Source organism: Aquarana catesbeiana, linkage group LG05 (genome assembly GCF_042186555.1).
Source record: "Aquarana catesbeiana isolate 2022-GZ linkage group LG05, ASM4218655v1, whole genome shotgun sequence".
NCBI lineage: Eukaryota > Metazoa > Chordata > Amphibia > Anura > Ranidae > Aquarana > Aquarana catesbeiana.
In genome coordinates this window covers 495,718,154-495,737,789 of record NC_133328.1, presented here as the reverse complement: position 1 = coordinate 495,737,789, position 19,636 = coordinate 495,718,154, and the positions used below count along the sequence as shown (strand labels likewise).

At 39.7% G+C, this 19,636-nt stretch overlaps 1 protein-coding gene across 8 annotated transcripts in view; it reads left to right on the top strand.

Moving 5' to 3' along the window:
• Window positions 1-19,636, top strand: part of CCDC178 (coiled-coil domain containing 178) — a 476,741-nt gene that overhangs the window by 142,805 nt on the left and 314,300 nt on the right. For all 8 annotated transcript variants that reach the window (XM_073631538.1, XM_073631535.1, XM_073631531.1 and 5 more), the window contains exons 16-17: window positions 2,475-2,620; window positions 4,116-4,275. In XM_073631538.1, coding sequence (XP_073487639.1) covers window positions 2,475-2,620; window positions 4,116-4,275 — 306 coding nt within the window. The remainder of the gene's footprint in view (window positions 1-2,474; window positions 2,621-4,115; window positions 4,276-19,636) is intronic.

Here is a 19,636-nt window from a genome sequence, read left to right as displayed (position 1 = left end):
CCAAAAAGGTCATTTTGGGGCTATCTGTACTGTCCTGACATTTTTAGGCCTCAAGAAATGAGATGGGCTGTCAGTTTGTGGACTGTATAACTTATCTGCAGACCAAATAATATACACTGATTTGGGTTGTTTTCACCAAAGAAATGTAGCAGAATACATTTTGGCTGAAATTTTTGAAGAACAATCTATTTGCAAAACAACATAAACAAAGAAAAACATGTTTTTTTTGTTCAAAATTTTTGGTCTTTTTTCATTTATTTAGTAAAAAAAACCCCCAGTGGTGACTAATACCACCAAAAGAAAGCTCTGGGTGTGTGAACAAAATTATAAAAATGTAGTTTGGGTACAGTGTTGCATGACTGAGTAATTGTCATTCAAAGTGTGACAGCGGTGAAAACTGAAAATTGGCCTGGGCAGGTAATTGGCCTGGGCCTGGTATTGAAGTGGTTAAAATACCTCATACAAGTTTATATACAGTATTGACACTCAAATGGTTAGTGTTGTCTTGCAGTCTGGTGTTCAAATCCCAAGAGGAAAATAGTCTGTGTGAGGGGTTCCTTAGTGTGTGTGTGGTTCATAAATGTCCCAATAACAGAGTTATAAGTTGATGTGACTAAACTTGCATGTATGAGTATGACATTAAACTGTAAACTCCATCATGGGACAAGGACTGATATGTAATCCATACCAGACCCTTCAGGTCTGGTATGGATTTTAAGGGGAACACTGCACAATTTTTTTTTAAAAATGGCATAGGGGTCCCCCTCAAAATCCATATCAGACCCTTATCCGAGCACGCAACCTGGCAGGCCGCAGGAAAAGAGGGGAGCACGAGAGACCGCCCCCCCCTCCTGAACCGTACCAGGCCACATGCCCTCAACATGGGGAGGGTGCTTTGGGGTAGCCCCCCAAAACACCTTGTCCCCATGTTGATGGAGACAAGGGCCTCATCCCCACAACCCTTGCCCGGTGCTTGTGGGGGTATGCGGGCGGAGGGCTTATCGGAATCTGGAAGCCCCCTTTAACAAGGGGACCCCAAATCCCGGCCTCCCCCCCTGTGTGAAATGGTAACAGGGTACAAATTTCACAAAAAAAATGTCAAAATGTTAAAAAACGACAAGACACAGCTTGGGGACAAGTCCTTTATTACAAAATAAAAATGTCCCACAATGTCCATTCATATTCTTCTATTACACCGCCCGGACCGAAAAAGAAAAAAAAATAGAAAGCCGAGATCGATCCACCTCAATGGGAGGCTCCTGCTGTGTGACGCTTCTTGTTTGTGACAGTTCTTATATAACTGAGGGTGGGGCCACTCGGTGATGTACCCGATTGATAGGGAAGTCCCCGTGGCGTCAGAGGGCGGGGTCACCCATTTACGTAACCATAAACAATTTTTTTTGCATTGATACATGTCCCTTGGGGCAGGACCCGGGTCCCCAAACACTTTTTATGACAAAAACTGGCATATAAGCCTTTAAAATGAGCACTTTTGTTTATTCATGTTCGTGTCCCATAGACTTTAACGGTGTTCGTGCCTTCTTGCCAAATTTTTTGCCTGTTCGCATGTTCTGCTGCAAACCGAACAGGAGGGTGTTCAGCTCATCCCTATTCAGAAGTGCAGAGAACCTAGGGCAGCAATGATACACACTCGGGGGTAGGAGGCATTGATGCCCTGGGCGAACTGGAAGTGGGTTATATAATGCTGGGTGGCAGCTGTCAGGAGAGAACATTTTCAAGGGACAGGTCTGCAAAAGGGGTGAGTATTGCAGAAAAGGCTGTTTTTCTATTTTAAGAAGTGGCGGGCAATGCATTTTTGCAATTTTATCTTAAAGTGAATTTGGGTTTTAACAGTCGGCCTCAATCAGTGGCAGCCCTCGTGCATAATATTAAGTTTCAGGTTGCACAAAAAAAAAAAAAACCTGTTACCTCCGGTCAGAGACGATGCACTAACCATGCAAGATTAGTCCAGCAATCTCCCCCGCTGATCTGTTGTGTTCTGACACCTCCCTTCCCACCGCCAGAATACTCCAATCAGCACTCTCTGCCATTGGCCGAGAGGGCTGATCAGGAGTCGATCGACTGCTGATTTTCCAGCATGCACGTCCAACAGAACCTGGCTGAACGGTCGGCTTCTGCCGGACAGACTGACATACACACAGATTGTTCTTTTTATAACCAACATATGTCTCCCGACATTCTTCCCATGTTCTTTAGTTTAAATAAAGTTGTTAGAATTTACATGTAAGTCCAGTGAAGGTATACAACCGGTGCTCTATGCATTTATATGCCCAAGAAACTCTTTGGAGAAGCCTACTGGTCCTTAAATTATAGACAATCTAAATGTAAGGATACACAATATTAAGAAACCTCAAGTTCGCAAGGTGGTGGTCAGTGTTTGCTGTATCTATTTATAATATAATTTTGATCTATAATATTATCACTAGTCTTATATTACATTTTTCTCCCTTCAGATGAAAATATCAGAGGTTTCTGAAGAATTAAAGAATACAATTGAGCGTGTACTACAATTTCAGAAATCAACACAAGATCTAATATTATATGGGAATGTTATTCAGAATACCATGAAGTCAACTCAGAAAGCAATTGTAACACTGGAGTAAGTTATCTCTACTTTTCTGTGCCGATTAAGTGACATTTAATTGTGATTTTTGTTTTTACAAAAATAATTTAAAAGTTAATTTAAGAAAAGCTTTTTTTAACTTCTGTTAATATACCAGTGATTTGCTGTCATTCAGCAGATCACCAATGCTCTTTTTCAAACCACAAATGATGTTTTATTGCATGCTTTTATTTTTTTCCTCCATTTATGTTTTTTAATTATTTATGCAACTATCTAACAAATCCTATCATTCAAACCTGCTTTTTGCACTTGGGTGTTTTTTTTTTTATGTTAAGGAAAAACTAAATGATACATTGTGATGAGAATTCTAGGTTTACTTTGTCAGTCTTTATTGGAGATTAGCAAAAAATTACAAAAGTAGGCTACATAGACTGAGGATGCTTTTGACTTAAAGGGGATTTGTAGGCGGCACTGGACAGAATGGGGAGATAAAGGGCATAGTGGAGAGGTAGTAATAGCGATGCATGCACACCAGACATAGTTGCCAAGTCTAAGTAAAAGTACAAGGCCTGGTACATGCTTATTTTTTTGCATTCAACACAGCAGGCTCAACGAAAAAAAAAAAAATGGAAGAGCACAGGAGGAGCCGCTGTAATAACAAGACAATGTTAGTACAGTGATCTCTCCTGCTGTGCTATTGTGTTCTCACACGGGGGCACTCCCCCGCCAGAATGCATCGGTCAGCCGTTGGCTGAGAGCACTGATTGGGTGCCAATCGGCATACCTTTTTCAGTCATGCCTCTTCGACGGAAGCCAGCTGAGCGACCGGATTCTGTCAGGCCGGCCGCCGTACGCACGGGCCGAATGTCGGCCGGTTTCTATTGAAGTGGGCAATGCCGCCTGATATTCAGCCGTGTGTATTTCTTAACATCAGGAATATGGAATCAATCTTGTTAGTTTCAATGACAGAACAGCTGGTTTGCAACACAAGGGCAAACTAATGTAATGCATTTTTTTTAAAACAAAATTTTCTTGCAGTAATCAGTGTGAATCGACTTTTATGTGGTAGATTGGGGTTGAGCCTAGGATTTAAAGTATAACTGAAAATGTTTGTTTTAAATAGAGTGGAGAGAGTTTAGAACACCTATCAGTATGCTTTATTATTGTCTGTGTTCCTGTTAGGGAACTTCACCCTCTTTACCTTTTTGTCCTGGTGACTGTTATCACTGAAAGTGAAAATGAAATAGAATCCCAAATTTTGGGTTTACATCAGAACAGGAATAGAGGGGACATCTTCCAATGAGGACTTTATGTCTGATGACCCTGTGATCACCAGGGATTTCAGCTGGTTACAAAGCAGTAGTTTAACTGATTGCTTCAGTCCACCAAATTAATCAGAATGTTTGTTTAAAAAAGTTTCAGATTTGTTTGCTTGAATTATTAGCATTTGTTTCATTATCAAGATCCATTCATACAAAATGCTGGTACGATTCAAACATATTTAATAATACCAACTTTTTGCTTTTTTAAGGCAAAATTATAATCTACAGGAGTTGCAGCTGAACAATGTAAAAGATACCTCTGCACAGCTATTGAAAGAAGCCGAATCATACACACAGCGTATGAAAAGAGAGGATGAAGATTATAACATACAATTACAGACCAGACAGAAGGTGCAGAAACAAAGCATCGTAAGTATGAAATTGTTTGATTTGACTGTATTTGAAATTCTGCCAGTATTAATATATTACCAGTATTAATTAATAAGACAGATGATGTGCAATGTGCAGTAACCCATAGCAACAATATAAACTCTGACAACCAAAGCTGTAGTCAGTTTAGAGATGTCAGATCAAATAAAAAAATAGCTTGTCATAAATGCTGCACATTAATAATAGCAACAACAAAAAAATAGTTATTACTATTTCTAGTTCAAACCTTCAGAAGGTTTTGGGAATACACAATAACTGTAAATGAAAGTGTACTTGAAAATGACATTACATTATATTGCTCATACTGAAAATACTGCTAAAGGTCAAGGTAGCCAAAATGATTTTTGAATGCACCTATTTGCCTGTCAACTTTACTGTGATACACATGCTTAGGAAGAACTTTATGGAAAGCTAGCTATAGTTCACCAATTCCGAACACAATTGTAGATTCCTCACTGTCTGTCTTATGGAAAATTATGTAAGTAACCAAGTGGTCAGTACTTGGTGGTTTAAACACCATTAGGAGTAAACCATACAGAAAATATTACATGGCACAGCCCCCAACAAGTACACTATATTGTCAAAAGTATTGTGACACCTGCCTTTACACGCTCATGAACTTTAATAGCATCCCAGCCTTAGTCCGTAGGGTTTTATATTGAGTTGGAAGAAAGAGCTGGGTACACACCGCTCACAAGCAGCCTGCGAGATCTCACGTACTGCTGTAAAAACCCGGGTGCCTGCCTGGCCTGCAGCCACAGTTGTCCATGGAAAAAGAGAAAGGTGACAGCGCATCCAGGGATTGAAAATAATAGCTTTATCAAAGATCCATAAAAAGATGAAACATTATACACATAAGATCCAAAAGTGCTCAGTAGACATGTTTCACATAGTCATGCTTACTCATTACTAATTACCGCAGGTGGGAAATACTCACTTAAGACAAGTCAACAGGTGGGATCAATCAATCATATGCACATATACACATACATGAAAAGATAATTGGAACCAACATCATAAAACAAAAACAAAAAAGTAACATACGGCATACAGTGCATCCAGAATGTATTCTCAGCGCTTCACTTTTTATACATTTTGTTGTGTTCCAGCCTTATTTCAAAATAGATGAAGTTCATTATTTTCCTCATAATTCTACAAATAATACCCCATAATGACAACATGAAAGAAGTTTTAAATCTTTGCAAATTTATTAAAATAAAAAATGAAAAAAAATACAAGTACATAAGTATTTACAGCCTTTGCTCAATACTTTGTTGAAGCAACTTTGGCACCAATTACAGCCTCAAGCCTTTTTGAGTATGATGCTACAAGCTCGGCACACCTATTTTTGGGCAGTTTCTCCTATTCTTCTTTGCAGGACCTCTCAAGCTCCATCAAGTTGGATGGGGACCGTTGGTGCACAGCCATTTTCAGATCTCACCAGAGATGTTCAATCGGGTTCAAGTCTGGGCTCTGACTGGGCCACTCAAGGACATTCGCTGTCCCGTAGCCACTCTTTTGTTATCTTGGCTGTGTGCCTAGTTTCCTCCAGACATGACGCTTGCCATTCAGGCTAAAGAGTTCAATCTTTGTTTCATCAGACCAGAGAACTTTGTTTCTCACGGTTTGAGAGTCCTTCAGGTGCCTTTTGGCAAACTCCAGGTGGGCTGTCATGTGCCTTTTACTGAAGAGTGGCTTCTGTCTGGCCATACATGCCTGATTGGTGGAGTGCTGCAGAAATGATTGTTCTTCTTGAAAGTTCTCCTCTCTCACAGAGAAACGCTTGTGCCCTGTCAGAGTGGCTATCGGGTTCTTGGTCACCTCCCTGACGAAGGCCCTTCTCCCTCGACCGCTCAGTTTGGCCAGGCGGCCCTCTCTAGGAAGAGTCCTGGTGGTTCCAAACGTCTTCCATTTACGAATAAGGGAGGTCACTGTGCTCATTGGGACATTCAATGCTGCAGAAATATTTTGGTACCCTTTCCTAGACCTGTGCCTCAATACAATCCTAGGTCTACAGACAATTCCTTGGACTCCATGGCTTGGTTTGTGGTCTGACATGCACTGTTAACTGTGGGACCTGATATAGACAGGTGTGTGCCTTTCCAAATCATGTCCAATCAACTGAATTTACCACAGGTGGACTCCAATCAAGTTGTAGAAACATCTCAAGGATGATCAGTGGAAACAGGATGCACCTGAGCTCAATTTTGAGTTTCATGGCAAAGGCTGTAAATACTTATGTACATATGATTTTTGCATTTTTTATTTTTAATACATTTACAAAGATTTCAAACAAACTTCTTTCACGTTGTCATTATGAGGTATTGTTTGTTGGATTTTGAGAAAATAATGAATTTAATCCATTTTGGCATAAGGCTGTAAATAAACAAAATGTAGAAAAAGTGAAGCGCTGTGAATAACTTATGGATGCACTCATTGTACATATTCTATAGAAATAACCCAACCATATTACCATTTAAACAGGCAGTAAAATCCATCCAAAGTTAGGTACTCCTGGAAAAGTTATATATAAATATATATACAGTATCTCACAAAAGTGAGTACACCCCTCACATTTTTGTAAATATTTTATTATATCTTTTCATGTGACAACACTGAAGAAATGACACTTTGATACCATGTAAATGAGTGAGTGTACTGCTTGTAAAACAGTGTAAATTTGCTGTCCCCTCAAAATAACTCAACACACAGCCATTAATGTCTAAATCGCTGGCAACAAAAGTGAGTACACCCCTAAGTGAAAATGTCCAAATTGGGCCCAAAGTGTTAATATTTTGTGTGGCCACCATTATTTTCCAGCACTGCCTTAACCCTCTTGGGCATGGAGTTCACCAGAACTTTACAGGTTACCACTGGAGTCCTCTTCCACTCCTCCATGACATCACTAAGCTGGTGGATGTTAGAGAACTTGTGCTCCTCCACCTTCCATTTGAGGATGTCCCACAGATGCTCAATAGCGTTTAGATCTGGAGACATGCTTGGCCAGTCCATCACCTTTACCCTCAGCTTTTTTAACAAGGCAGTGGTCATCTTGGAGGTGTGTTTGGGGTCTTTGTCATGTTGGAATACTGCCCTGCGGCCCAGTCTCCGAAGGGAGGGGATCATGCTCTGCTTCAGTATGTCACAGTACATCTTGGCATTCATGGTTCCCTCAATGAACTGTAGCTCCCCAGTGCCGGCAGCACTCATGCAGCCCTAGACCATGACTCTCCCAACACCATGTTTGATTGTAGACAAGACACACTTGTCTTTGTACTCCTCACCTGGTTGTCTCACACACGCTTGACACCATCTGAACCAAATAAGTTTATCTTGGTCTCATCAGACCACAGGACATGGTTCCAGTAATCCATGTCCCTAGTCTGTTTGTCTTCAGCAAACTGTTTGCGGGCTTTCTTGTGCATCATCTTAAGAAGAGGCTTCCTTCTGGGACAACAGCCACACAGACCAATTTGATGCAGTGTGCGGCGTATGGTCTGAGCACTGACAGACTGACCTCCCACCCCTTCAAGCTCTGCAGCAATGCTTGCAGCACTCATACATCTATTGTCCAAAGACAACCTCTGGATATGACACCGAGGACGTGCACTCAACTTCTTTAGTCGACCATGGCGAGGCCTGTTCTGAGTGGAACCTGTCCTGTCAAACTGCTGTATGGTCTTGGCCACCGTGCTGCAGCTCAGTTTCAGGGTCTTGGCAATCCTTCTTATAGCCTAGGCCATCTTTATGTAGAGCAACAATTCTCATTTTTAGATCCTTAGAGTTCTGCCATGAGGTGCCATGTTGAACTTCCAGTGACCAGTATGAGAGAGTGAGAGCGAAAACACCAAATTTAAACACACCTGCTCCCCATTTACAACTGAGACCTTGTAACACTAACGAGTCACACGACACCGGGGGGAGGGGAGGGAAAATGGCTAATTGGCCCAATTTGGACATTTTCACTTAGGGGTGTACTCACTTTTGTTCCCAGCGGTTTAGACATTAATGGCTGTATGTTGAGTTATTTTGAGGGGACAGCAAATTTACACTGTTATACAAGCTGTACACTCACTACTTTACATTGTAGCAAAGTGTCATTTCTTCAGTGCTGTCACATGAAAAGATATAATAAAATATTTACAAAAATGTGAGGGGTGTACTCACTTTCGTGAAATACTGTATAAATAAAAACAAAAATGCAAAAAATAACAACACTAAAAATAAAATATAACAAAACCATAATGAAAATAAGCAACATCAATAATTAAACTGAAATATGAATATATAAACATTTGAAAATATCTTTTGACCGTGAATATATTTGCAATAAAAAGTAGGTAGTCGCTACCAACTACACTATATCCCTCACACTCTTGATAAATCCACTCAAAGAACACCAAAGGGGGGGCTACCAATCAAAAGGTGATGAATACCAGCCAATAATCAATAAATGTCAAAAATTTGACAACAATAAATATATATAGATAGAAGTCATATATAACAGAGAAACATCCATAATGATTGATTCCTATAGTAAATGTAAAAGTAAAAAAGGGGGATATTTAAAGATATACAAAGCAACTACCCAATATAAATGTAGTGGTCATGCTCATATGTACAAAATGTGGATACACTTTATATATCATTTCCAAAAAAAAGGACAGTGACTATATCCTCTATTCAAACAAGGCAGGGTGGAGGTGCAGGATCCAAACTAAACAATAGCCTTTTCGAAATAGTGGGAAACATCCCATTCATAATTCATACCAAAAGGAATGCGGGTACATAAATAAATCCAATACCCCGCCTTCCTGAATAATAGTCTGAACAGATCACCACCCCTAGCTGGAAGTTTGAATTTTTCCACAACCTGCACAGAAACTAAACTGCCATTGCCATCGTGATGTCTATTAACATGTTGCTACTTTGGTAGATTTGCCCACTCTAATGTCGCTAAGGTGTTCCCGTAACCTACGAGTGGTGCGTCCCACATATTGGGCCCTAGAGGATTTATATGTAATTACATAAATGACATAAGTTGTATTACAGTTGAAAAAATGTTTTAAATGAAAATTATGTTGTTACTACTTGATGAGACTTCTTGACCCCCAAGAATGTGGGGACAGCAGGGGCAATCCCTGGCACCACATTTAAAGTTTTCTTTGAAGTGTAACCAGGTCGTGGTTTGTCTAGGTGCAGAATGAAAGAAGCTGGGAGAGAGGGTACTAACCAAAGAACGGGCTTTACTTGGTATGATAATTATCCCATCACGCAGAATCCCTGACAGTAACTCATCCTCAAACAAGAATGGCAAGTACCTGTTAACTATATCTCCAATCTGATGAAACTCCTGAGTATATGGAGTGACTAAAGCTGGTTTGTTACCATATCTACACCGGGATTGCCAGGGTTTTTTCAAAAGGTCTTCCCTATTTTTTGCCCTCGCAATGGTGTAGGTGTGTTCCAGTGTTCATATCGGGTAACCACGTCGTCTAAACTTATGATAAAGTAACGCTGCCTCCCTGTCAAAATCAATATCTTCACTGCTTTCTTGCGTATACAGACAAATTGTCCCAGTGGGATCCCTCTAACCACATGTTTTGGGAGATTAGACTGGGCCATAAGAAGGCTGTTCCATATAAATGCGTGATTACACGATCTTGTGATGCCACCAACAACACATCCAAAGAAGAAATCTCCTTTTGTTCCAGGTGTCCCGTGAATGTTAGATTACTGGTGTTAAAATTCAAAAATGACTAAAAGGACTCCATGTCCCCCATTCTCCTGTCACAAATAAACAGGAGCTCATCTACATAGCGAAAAAAGTTATGGATGTAAGGTCTAAAAGGGTTTCTATCTCCATAGATGTGGGACCGCTCCCACCAACCCATAAACAGATTGGCAAATGAGGGCGAAAAATGTTGCCCCCATCGTGGCCCCACACTGCTGGAGATAGAAAACCCCATCAAAAATAAAATAATTATGTGTCAGCAGGTACTCCAACACCAGAACAAAGAGCCTTTGTGAAACAGGCAACCCAGTATGATACTCTAAATAAAATGATACTGCTTCCTTGGCTAAATGATGTGGAATGCTGGAGTACAGACTGGTAACATCACAAGTCACCCAAACCTATTCCTGGCTCCAAACTACTTTCATCATGGCGTTTAACAAATGATTTGTATCCTTCAGGTAACTGGCCACCGAGCGCACTAAAGGTTGTAACTGACCATCCATCCATTGACTCAACTTCTCATTCAAGGAGCCGATACCCATGACAATTGGTCTCCCATGTAGAGGATCTAAACCTTTTTAGGAAGGTGATGGAATGGGGGAAAAATGGGGCACACAGGGATCAAGGACTAGGCATCCGCGGTACTGAAAACACACAGATATACCCCTTTTTGGATCAAGTTATATAGGACACCCTTATAAACTTTGGTGGGATCGCATCTCAGCCTACTATATGTTTTATGATCCAACAACTGTCAGACAGCTTCATCCCTATAAGTACTAGCATCCATCACAACCACAAGACCCCCCTTATCCAAATTCCATATCACAATTGAAGAATCACTATGTAAATTGCGTAAAGCAGATCTATCCTGTGACGTGAGATTATCAATATGGGTCATAGAAGTATGTGAAGCAGTGGCTAGTTGGACCAAATCTCTTTCCACACACTTCTGGAATCTATTCATTCCAGAAGTGCGTGATTGAATAGGATAGAAATCTGACTGAACTTTCACATTGACCTTATTAAGACCCACATTAATAGTATCTCCAAATAGTGAAATATGTGTGCAGGAGAATGGGGGACTTGGAGTCCTTTTTGACATTTTTGAATTCTAACACCAGTAATCTAACGTTCACAGGACACGTGGAACATAAGGAGATATATTTTTTGGATGGTGGCATCACAACATCGTGTAATCATGTGTTTATATAGAAAACCATTGGCTGGTAACAGCTTTCTTATGGCCCAGTCTAATCACCCCAAACATGCGGTTAGAGGGATCCCAGTGGGACAATTTATCTGTACTGAAGATATTGATTTTGACATGGAGGCGGCTTTACTTTATCATAGGTTTAGACAACGTGGTTACCCGATATGGGCACTGGAACGCGGCTGTACCATTGCAAGGGCAAAAAACAGGGAAGACCTTTTGAAAAACCCCAGTGATCCCGGTGTAGATACAGTAACAAACCAGCTTTAGTCACCCCATATAGTCAGGAGTTCCAACAGATTGGAGATATAGTTAACAGGTATGTCCAATCCATTCTTGTTTGAGAATGAGTCGCTGTCAGAGATTCTGCGTGATGGGATTAATATCATACCAAGTAAAGCCCTTCTTTGGCTAGTACCCTCTCTCCCAGCTTCTTTCGTTCTGCACCTAGACAAACCATGACCTGGTTACACTTCAAAGGAAATTTTAAATGTGGTGCCAGGGATTGCCCCTACTGTCCCCCACATTCTTGGGGGTCAAGAAGTCTCATCAAATAGTAACAACATAATTGTTCCTTTAAAACATTTTTAAAACAACATATGTCATTTATGTCATTATATATAAATCCTGTAGGGCCCAATAACACCTTAGCGACATTAGAGTGGGAAAATCTACCAATGTAGCGAAACATTTTAATGGCTTTTTTTCTGTGCAGGTTGTGGAAAAAGTCAAACTTTCAGCTAGGGGTGTTCACTATTTACATACCCGCGTTCCTTTTGGTTTGAATTATGAATGGGATGTTTCCCACTATTTTAGATGTTTCTGTTTTATATGGGACTTCTATCTATATATATTCATTGTTTGACATTTATAGATTATTGGCTGGTATTCATCGCCTTTTGATTATATATACAGTATCTCACAAAAGTGAGTACACCCCTCACATTTTTGTAAATATTTTATCTTCTATGTGACAACACTGAAGAAATGACACTTTGCTACAATGTAAAGTAGTGAGTGTACAGCTTGTATAACAGTGTAAATTTGCTGTCCCCTCATAAATAACTCAACACACAACCATTAATGTCTAAACTGCTGGCAACAAAAGTGAGTACACCCCTAAGTGAAAATGTGAGGGGTGTACTCACTTTTGTAAGATACTGTGCATATATAGATATATCTATATCTATATCTATATATATATCTATATATATGGATATATATCTATATATATAGATATATATCTATATATATATAGATATAGAGAGAGAGAGATATCTATAGATAGATAGATAAATAGATCTATCTATCTATCTATCTATCTATCTATCTATCTATCTATCTATCTATCTATCTATCTATCTATCTATCTATCTGTATATAGAGATATATATAGATATATCTGTATATAGATATATGTAGATATACCTTTTCTATGAGTACCTAACTTTGGATGGATTTTACAGCCTATTTGGTGATATGGTTGGGTTAACTCCCTAGTATGTATGCCATATGTTACTTTTTTGTTTTATGGGTGTTGGTTCCAGCAGCTCTCCCGTTTTTGGTTGTTTCATTTATATCTATTTACATAATATATTTCCTTTCATTGTATATATTTACATTTTACTTTCATCACATACTGTACATATATTTTTTTTCATATATTTTATTGTTATTTGCACATATTCTTTCTTGTTTTCTCATTTATGGAAATGATCTTTCCATATATGTCTATATGTGCATATGTTTGTTTATTTGCTGTTGATTTAGGGTTTGTAGACTGTGGTCTCTCATGGTCGGTGGGTTATTTCCCCGACCATTGATTGATTCCACCTGTTGACTTGTGGTCTTAAGCGAATATACACACCTGGGGTAATTAGTAATGAGTAAGTACAATTGTGTGAAACGTGTTTACTGAGAACTTTTGGATTTTATGTGTGTCATGTTTCATCCTTTTATGGATATTCTAAAACTATCGTTTTTAATCCCTGTGTAAGCTTCCACCTTTCTCTTTTTCCATTCAATATTGAGTTGGCCCACCCTTTGCAGCTATAACAGCTTCAACTCTTCTAGGAAGGCTGTCCACAAGGTGTAGGAGTGTGTCTATAGGAATTTTTGACCATTCTTCCAGAAGCGCCTTTGTGAGGTCAGGCACTGATGTTGGACAAGAAGGCCTGCCTCGCAGTCTCAGCTCTAATTTATCCCAAAGGTGTTCTGTCGGGTTGAGGTCAGGGCTCTGTGCAGGCCAGTCAAATTCTTCCACCCCAAACTCACTCATCCATGTCTTTATGGACCTTGCTTTGTGCACTGGTCCAAATCATTTGGTGGAGGGGGATTATGGTGTGGGGTTGTTTTTCAGAGGTTGGGCTTGGCCCCTTAGTTCCAGTGAAGGGAACTCTTACGGCGTCAGCATACCAAGACATTTTGGACAATTTCATGCTCCCAACTTTGTGGGAGCAATTTGGGGGTGGTCCCTTCCTTTTCCAACATGACTGCGCACCAGTTCACAAAGCAAGGTCCATAAAGACATGGATAAGCCATTTTGGGGTGGTGAAACTTGACTGGCGTACACAGAGTCCTGACCTCAAACTGATAAAACACCTTTGGGATGAATTAGAGCAGAGACTGGGAGCCAGACCTTCTCGTCCAACATCAGTGCCTGACCTCACAATGCACTTCTGGAAGAATGGTCAAACATTCCCATAGACAGACTCCTAAACCTTGTGGACAGCCTTCTCAGAAGAGTTGATACTGGTATAGCTGCAAAGGATGGGCCAAATCAATATTGAACCCTATGGACTAAGACTGGGATGCCATTAAAGTCCATGTGTGTGTAAAGGCAGGCGTCCCAATACTTTTGACAATATAGTGTATCTTCCTGTTGTAGAGCACCTCTCTGAACCCTTGCTCTAGCGGATTAAACAAATCTCAGATTAACGTAAATTAAGTAGACTTTCTGACACAGTCTCAGGTTTTTTTGGGATATCATTAGTAGCTTACTTATTGCTTAAGTTTTTAGTTGGAAATGTGTTCCTCTAAATTCCCCCATGTCTGGTCATAACATGACACATAGTTCTGTGTTGTAATGAACCTTACCTGGTAGAATGTAAAAAGGAATGGTATAATTAAATAATGCAAGACTATAGAATAGCGTGCGGTCAGTTCATAAATAGCGTGGGTTACCAAACAGACAACGAGAGTTAAATCTGCACGATCAGAAACAGTACACCAAACTAACACGCAAGCTGTCACTAAAAAAGTGACCTCACTATACTTTCACAATAACATGAACAACAAAATAGTGCAGAGCTACCTTCAAATATACAAATGTGATAAATGTGAAACAAAAAATGTTCAATTAGATATTCCAGAAATATAAACATACATTTAATATCATACGACAAAAAATGCAAAACGCTAAATCAAAATGCAAACAATGATGTGCAAAGTGAAAATTATGTGCACTGAACCATCAACCATGAATAATTTATATTAAAGCAGAGTTCTGCCAAAAAAAAAAAAATTAAAGGTCAGCAGCTACAAATACATCAGCTGCTGACTTTTAATATGAGGACACTTACCTGTACAGGGTGCCCGCAATGTCCTCACCCGAAGCAGATCTGTCCCTCGGCTCCTAGGTGCAGGCGCTGGCATCTTCAGTAAGCTGCGCGATTTCACTGGTCCCTGCTGTCTTCTGGGACCTGTGTGTCTCCCAGAAGACAGAGGGGGGACGGAGGAGGGGCCGGACATGGTGTAGATTGCCGCAGAAACCTGCGTCGATCTATCGCCAGAAGTGGGAGCAAATACCTGTATTATACAGATATCTGCTCCCCCCCCCCCCCCGAAAGGTGCCAAATGTGACACCGGAGAGGGGGAGGAACCAGAAATGCGGAAGTTCCATTTTTGGGTGCCAAAAAGTGATCTCATTCTCAGATATCACACATATGTTATGTATGTATACCCTCCAGATTTAGTAAATCAACCCCACTGTGTAGTGGAGCACCCTTCACCTGATGACCCTCTGATCTGCTTACCTTAGAATGCTGACCTCAAAGGTGAAAAGAGGTCATAGCAGCCTGTTACCCAGCAGATATAATGATCTCTCTCCTCCAAGTGTAGATCACCAATTCAGCTTATGTCCACACATGTGAGGATACAGAGGAAAAAGTTCAAAAACACTCACATGCAAAGGAATTGAGTACAGCACATCAAAATATACACTATTGTGAGAAAACCTGCAACTGGTGTAGACTAAAGCCCCGTACACACGATCGGACTTTCTGATGGTAAATGTTTGATGACAGGCTGTTGTTGGTAAATCCGACCGTGTGTATGCTCCATCGGACAATTGTTGTCGGAATTTCCGCCAACAAATGTTGGCTATTAGGTTTTCAAATTTTCCACGGAGAAATGTGTGTTGTCGGATTTTCCAAGCATGTGTAAACAAGTCTGTCGGACAAAAGTCCAAAGTACAAATACTCATGCTCGGAAGCAAGGATGAGCCGGAAGCGGTTGGTCTTGTAAACTAGCATTCGTAAGGGAGGATTAACATTTGTGACGTGGCAAATTATGAAATCTCCAAATGCAGCACACATTCTCTTCTTCTTTAATGGGATAATAATGAAGCTGCTTTGTTGGTGATACTGATGGAGTTATTGCAAACAAATTTTCAAAGGCTTTTTTTTTCTAGTGATATCAAGAATAATATTATTATTCTTTTTTTTTTTTATTATTTGGGCAAGTTACAACAAAACACCATTATCCCGTAGTTTTTAAGATCAAAGATACAACTATGTTGGTGTCCCTTGTCAATTTTACATTGTATTTTTTAAAATGTAACTGCCTACTCTCAAAATGTAATTAGAAGTAAAACACATAGCCAAGTATTATTCTCCACAATTTTTTATATTGTGCATTAAAAAATAAAACAAATAAAATTAGACATGTTATCTGCCAATAGAACTTAACCAAAAAGTGCATTCTATGCATCCAAAAATATAGAAAATATACCAAATCAAATCATTATTCAACCAAAAAAAATGATCAAAGCAATAACTCCAAGGCCAATAATTAATAACACATTATCTCCTCCGATTCCGCAACATGTCTGGTTGACGAACGGCCGTTCAGAAACGAATTGAAAAGCGCGAACTGAAAAGCGCGTAATGAAAAGTGCGAAATGAAAAGCACGAATCAACACTCACCAAACTTCTACTAACACGAAATTAGCAGAAGGAGCCCAAGGGGTGTCGCTAAAGAGCTGAAAAACCACGTAGTACGTCTAGTACATCACTACGTTCGTAATTGTTGGCCAACAATTGTGTGGCCGTGTGTATACAAGACAAGTTTGGGCCAACGCCCTTTGGACAAAAGTCCATGGTTTTGTTGGCCAACAATCCGATCGTGTGTACGAGGCTTAACAGATCATGATGTGTCCTCAATCCCAGTGCATGTAGCATAATGATATCAATGGGAAAAGGTTCCACACCCTATTTGCCCTACATCTGTCAGCGGGACTTCCTTAGGAGGTGGGAGCACCATGTAGCCAGCACGCTAATATTGTCTCTCCCATGTTTTACCATAGAAACTTGGTAAACAATCAGCAGGTTACATTATATGGCCTTATCTGGCACAACATATCCTGCCATGTATATGTATATTCACAAGATGTATATAGTGTTTTATGTCCCTATGTACTATTTGACCCACTGTTTGCTTAAGGTTCCCTTGGCAACTGACTTTGCAGGACCTGCCATTAGTTATATTAGATCTGGATCATGTCATATCGTGTGACCCAATGATTGTTTATCAATTTTCAATGGCGACTGCCTGTGTGACACAACATGTTAGCATTTTGATTTAGCATGTTTTTATTGTTTGATATTATTTTATATTTGTGGAATATTTGATTGAACATGTTTTGTTTCACATTGATCACGTTTGTATACAATATTTGTGGTTAGTGCTGCACTAGCTTGTTTAGTGTGTGTTGACACCAATTCTAGAAAAGATCTATCCTACCAGATGTTTCATTGTGACTCGGGATCTCTATGAAGCTAAGGCAAACAAGGCAAACTTGATTTAAAAAAAAAAATATTTGTGCACATGGGGTGAATTGCACAATTATAGCTAATGAAGATAATGCAGCAATCACTTTTATACTTGGTTTGCAATTGAGCATCTTTAACGCTTTTTATATTCTGTTACTACTGGTTGATGATGGTTTTTGGGACCCTATGTACCTTATAAGAAATTTATATCTGTCGGCTTTGTTCACCAAAAAAAAAAGAACAACGTGCTTATAAATTAGCCCAAAACAACAAAATGCATGTTTCACTGATTTGGATTGCATAAGCTGAACTGATCGGATTTATGGCTTGCTTTGGTGGTTGTGCATTAATTTTAGGTATTTATGATTAAATATTTTTGCTACATTCTCATTTGCGTTCTGCAAAGTTAATTATTTGGTCCCAGTAGAGTATTGTAAACATTTTTCAAAAGGTTTTATTGGCTGGTATTAGTAAATGGCCAATGAAACAGTCAAAAATACTTGCTTTCCACATTGTAAGTAATCATTATTTTTCAAGGAATTATTTGAATTTGGAATCTGTTAACTGCATGTGCACAACTTCTGTATATACAGGCTACAAATGACAACATTGCCCATCTTTGCCTATCTTTAAGGTCTCTGATTTTAAAGAATGCAATGATACTTGGGGCAGGTGTGCCAGTGCTTGAGGTATCATTTGTCAAAGCCTGCACCTATTTAGGCTCACAGCAGGGGTCTGGTGCGTGCTGGTTCACCTTTCAGGTCCGATTTCAAGAAATGGACTAAAAGATGCACAGCGTTTTTGTGCAAATGCATCGGACCGCTGCGGACATATGTGAACCGGCTCCTTAGAGATCCGGTCAAAATCTCCTGCTTCGTTTTTACATGGTAATTTTGCCACTTCCAGTCAAAGGGTGAAAACTCTTATGCCCTGTACACACGATAGGATTTTCCAACAACAAAACCGTGTTTTTTTTTCCGAAGGATGATGGCTCAAACTTGTCTTGCATACACACGGTCACACAAATGTTGTCGGAAATTCCAAACATCAAGAACGCGGTGACGTACAACATGTACGATGAGCTGAAAAAAAATGAAGTTCAATTGGCAGTGCGGCTCTTCTGCTTGATTCCGAGCATGCGTGGACTTTTGTGCGTCGGAATTGTGTACATACGCTCGGAATTTCCGACAACAAGTTTTCTTGTTGGAAAATTTGAGAACCTGCTCTCAAACATTTGTTGGTGGAAATTCCGACAACAAACGTTCTATGGAGCATACACACGGTCGGACTTTCCGACAACAAGCTCACATCCAACATTTGTTGTCGGAATATCCTATCGTGTGTACAGGGCACGACTCTGTGTCCTGCATCTATGGAAGAGCACCAATTTCACCATAGGACAAGACTGTGGAACTCCATCCCCATGTTTACTTTACCATGCTTTGTCCAGTTTTATTTCCCTTAGTAAATATTTTTAATAGTCTGAATAAAATAGGCTGACTTCACTCAGACATTCCTGATCAGCATGCTTGATTCTAGTCAGTTTTTTCAAAACTATTAAAAGCAAAGGCAGCCAGGCAACTAGTATTTTTTGATGGAGGTCTGAAGAATTAAACAGACTTTTTCAAGATTTAATGGGTACATATATTTCTTCTTTATCTGCCGGTGTGGTCCCTTAGTTCATATTGTTTCTTATTGTGCCAATCTGTTGAAAAGCAAAAACAGAAAAAATGAGGTGCCCTATTTGTATTCATTAAAATTCCATTATCACCTACTGAGTTCCCAGCCCTTACAGCTGTACGTATACATGCAAATATTGGTGTTCTTAGCCTACTAGGAGAGAAAACTGTAAATGAAAGGCAGCTCACTGCAATGTTGGATAACGTAATACCTAGCATAACTTTTTCAGTTTTAAGGTTTCATGTTGGTGATGCCACATACCCTTTCTATATATTGTTATGTTCATGTAGCTTTGGCTATGGTTGATTTTGTTTGAATTGTCGAATATAGTTTGAATGAGCTATGCTTGATTTTCCTTTTATTTCTTTGGACAAATATGCTTTTCCTGGCATGCTTGAGAAGAAATAAAGACAAGGAAAGCAATTACTACCATTTTGGATCATTGAGCCATCATGCTGTGCTCTGTCAGCACTGCCTGGGTTTTCCTGTAGGCATGTACGCTACGTTATGATAATCCTGTTGTAACCAGTGGTGATTATTATTGGCATGGCTGTAAAGTGTTTAGGGATCTAATAAAGTAAAACTTAGGCATGACCTAATTGGGTCAGGAGTCTCTTGGACGTCATAAAACATCATTTAAGTTTTCTTTTTAAAGTTTGC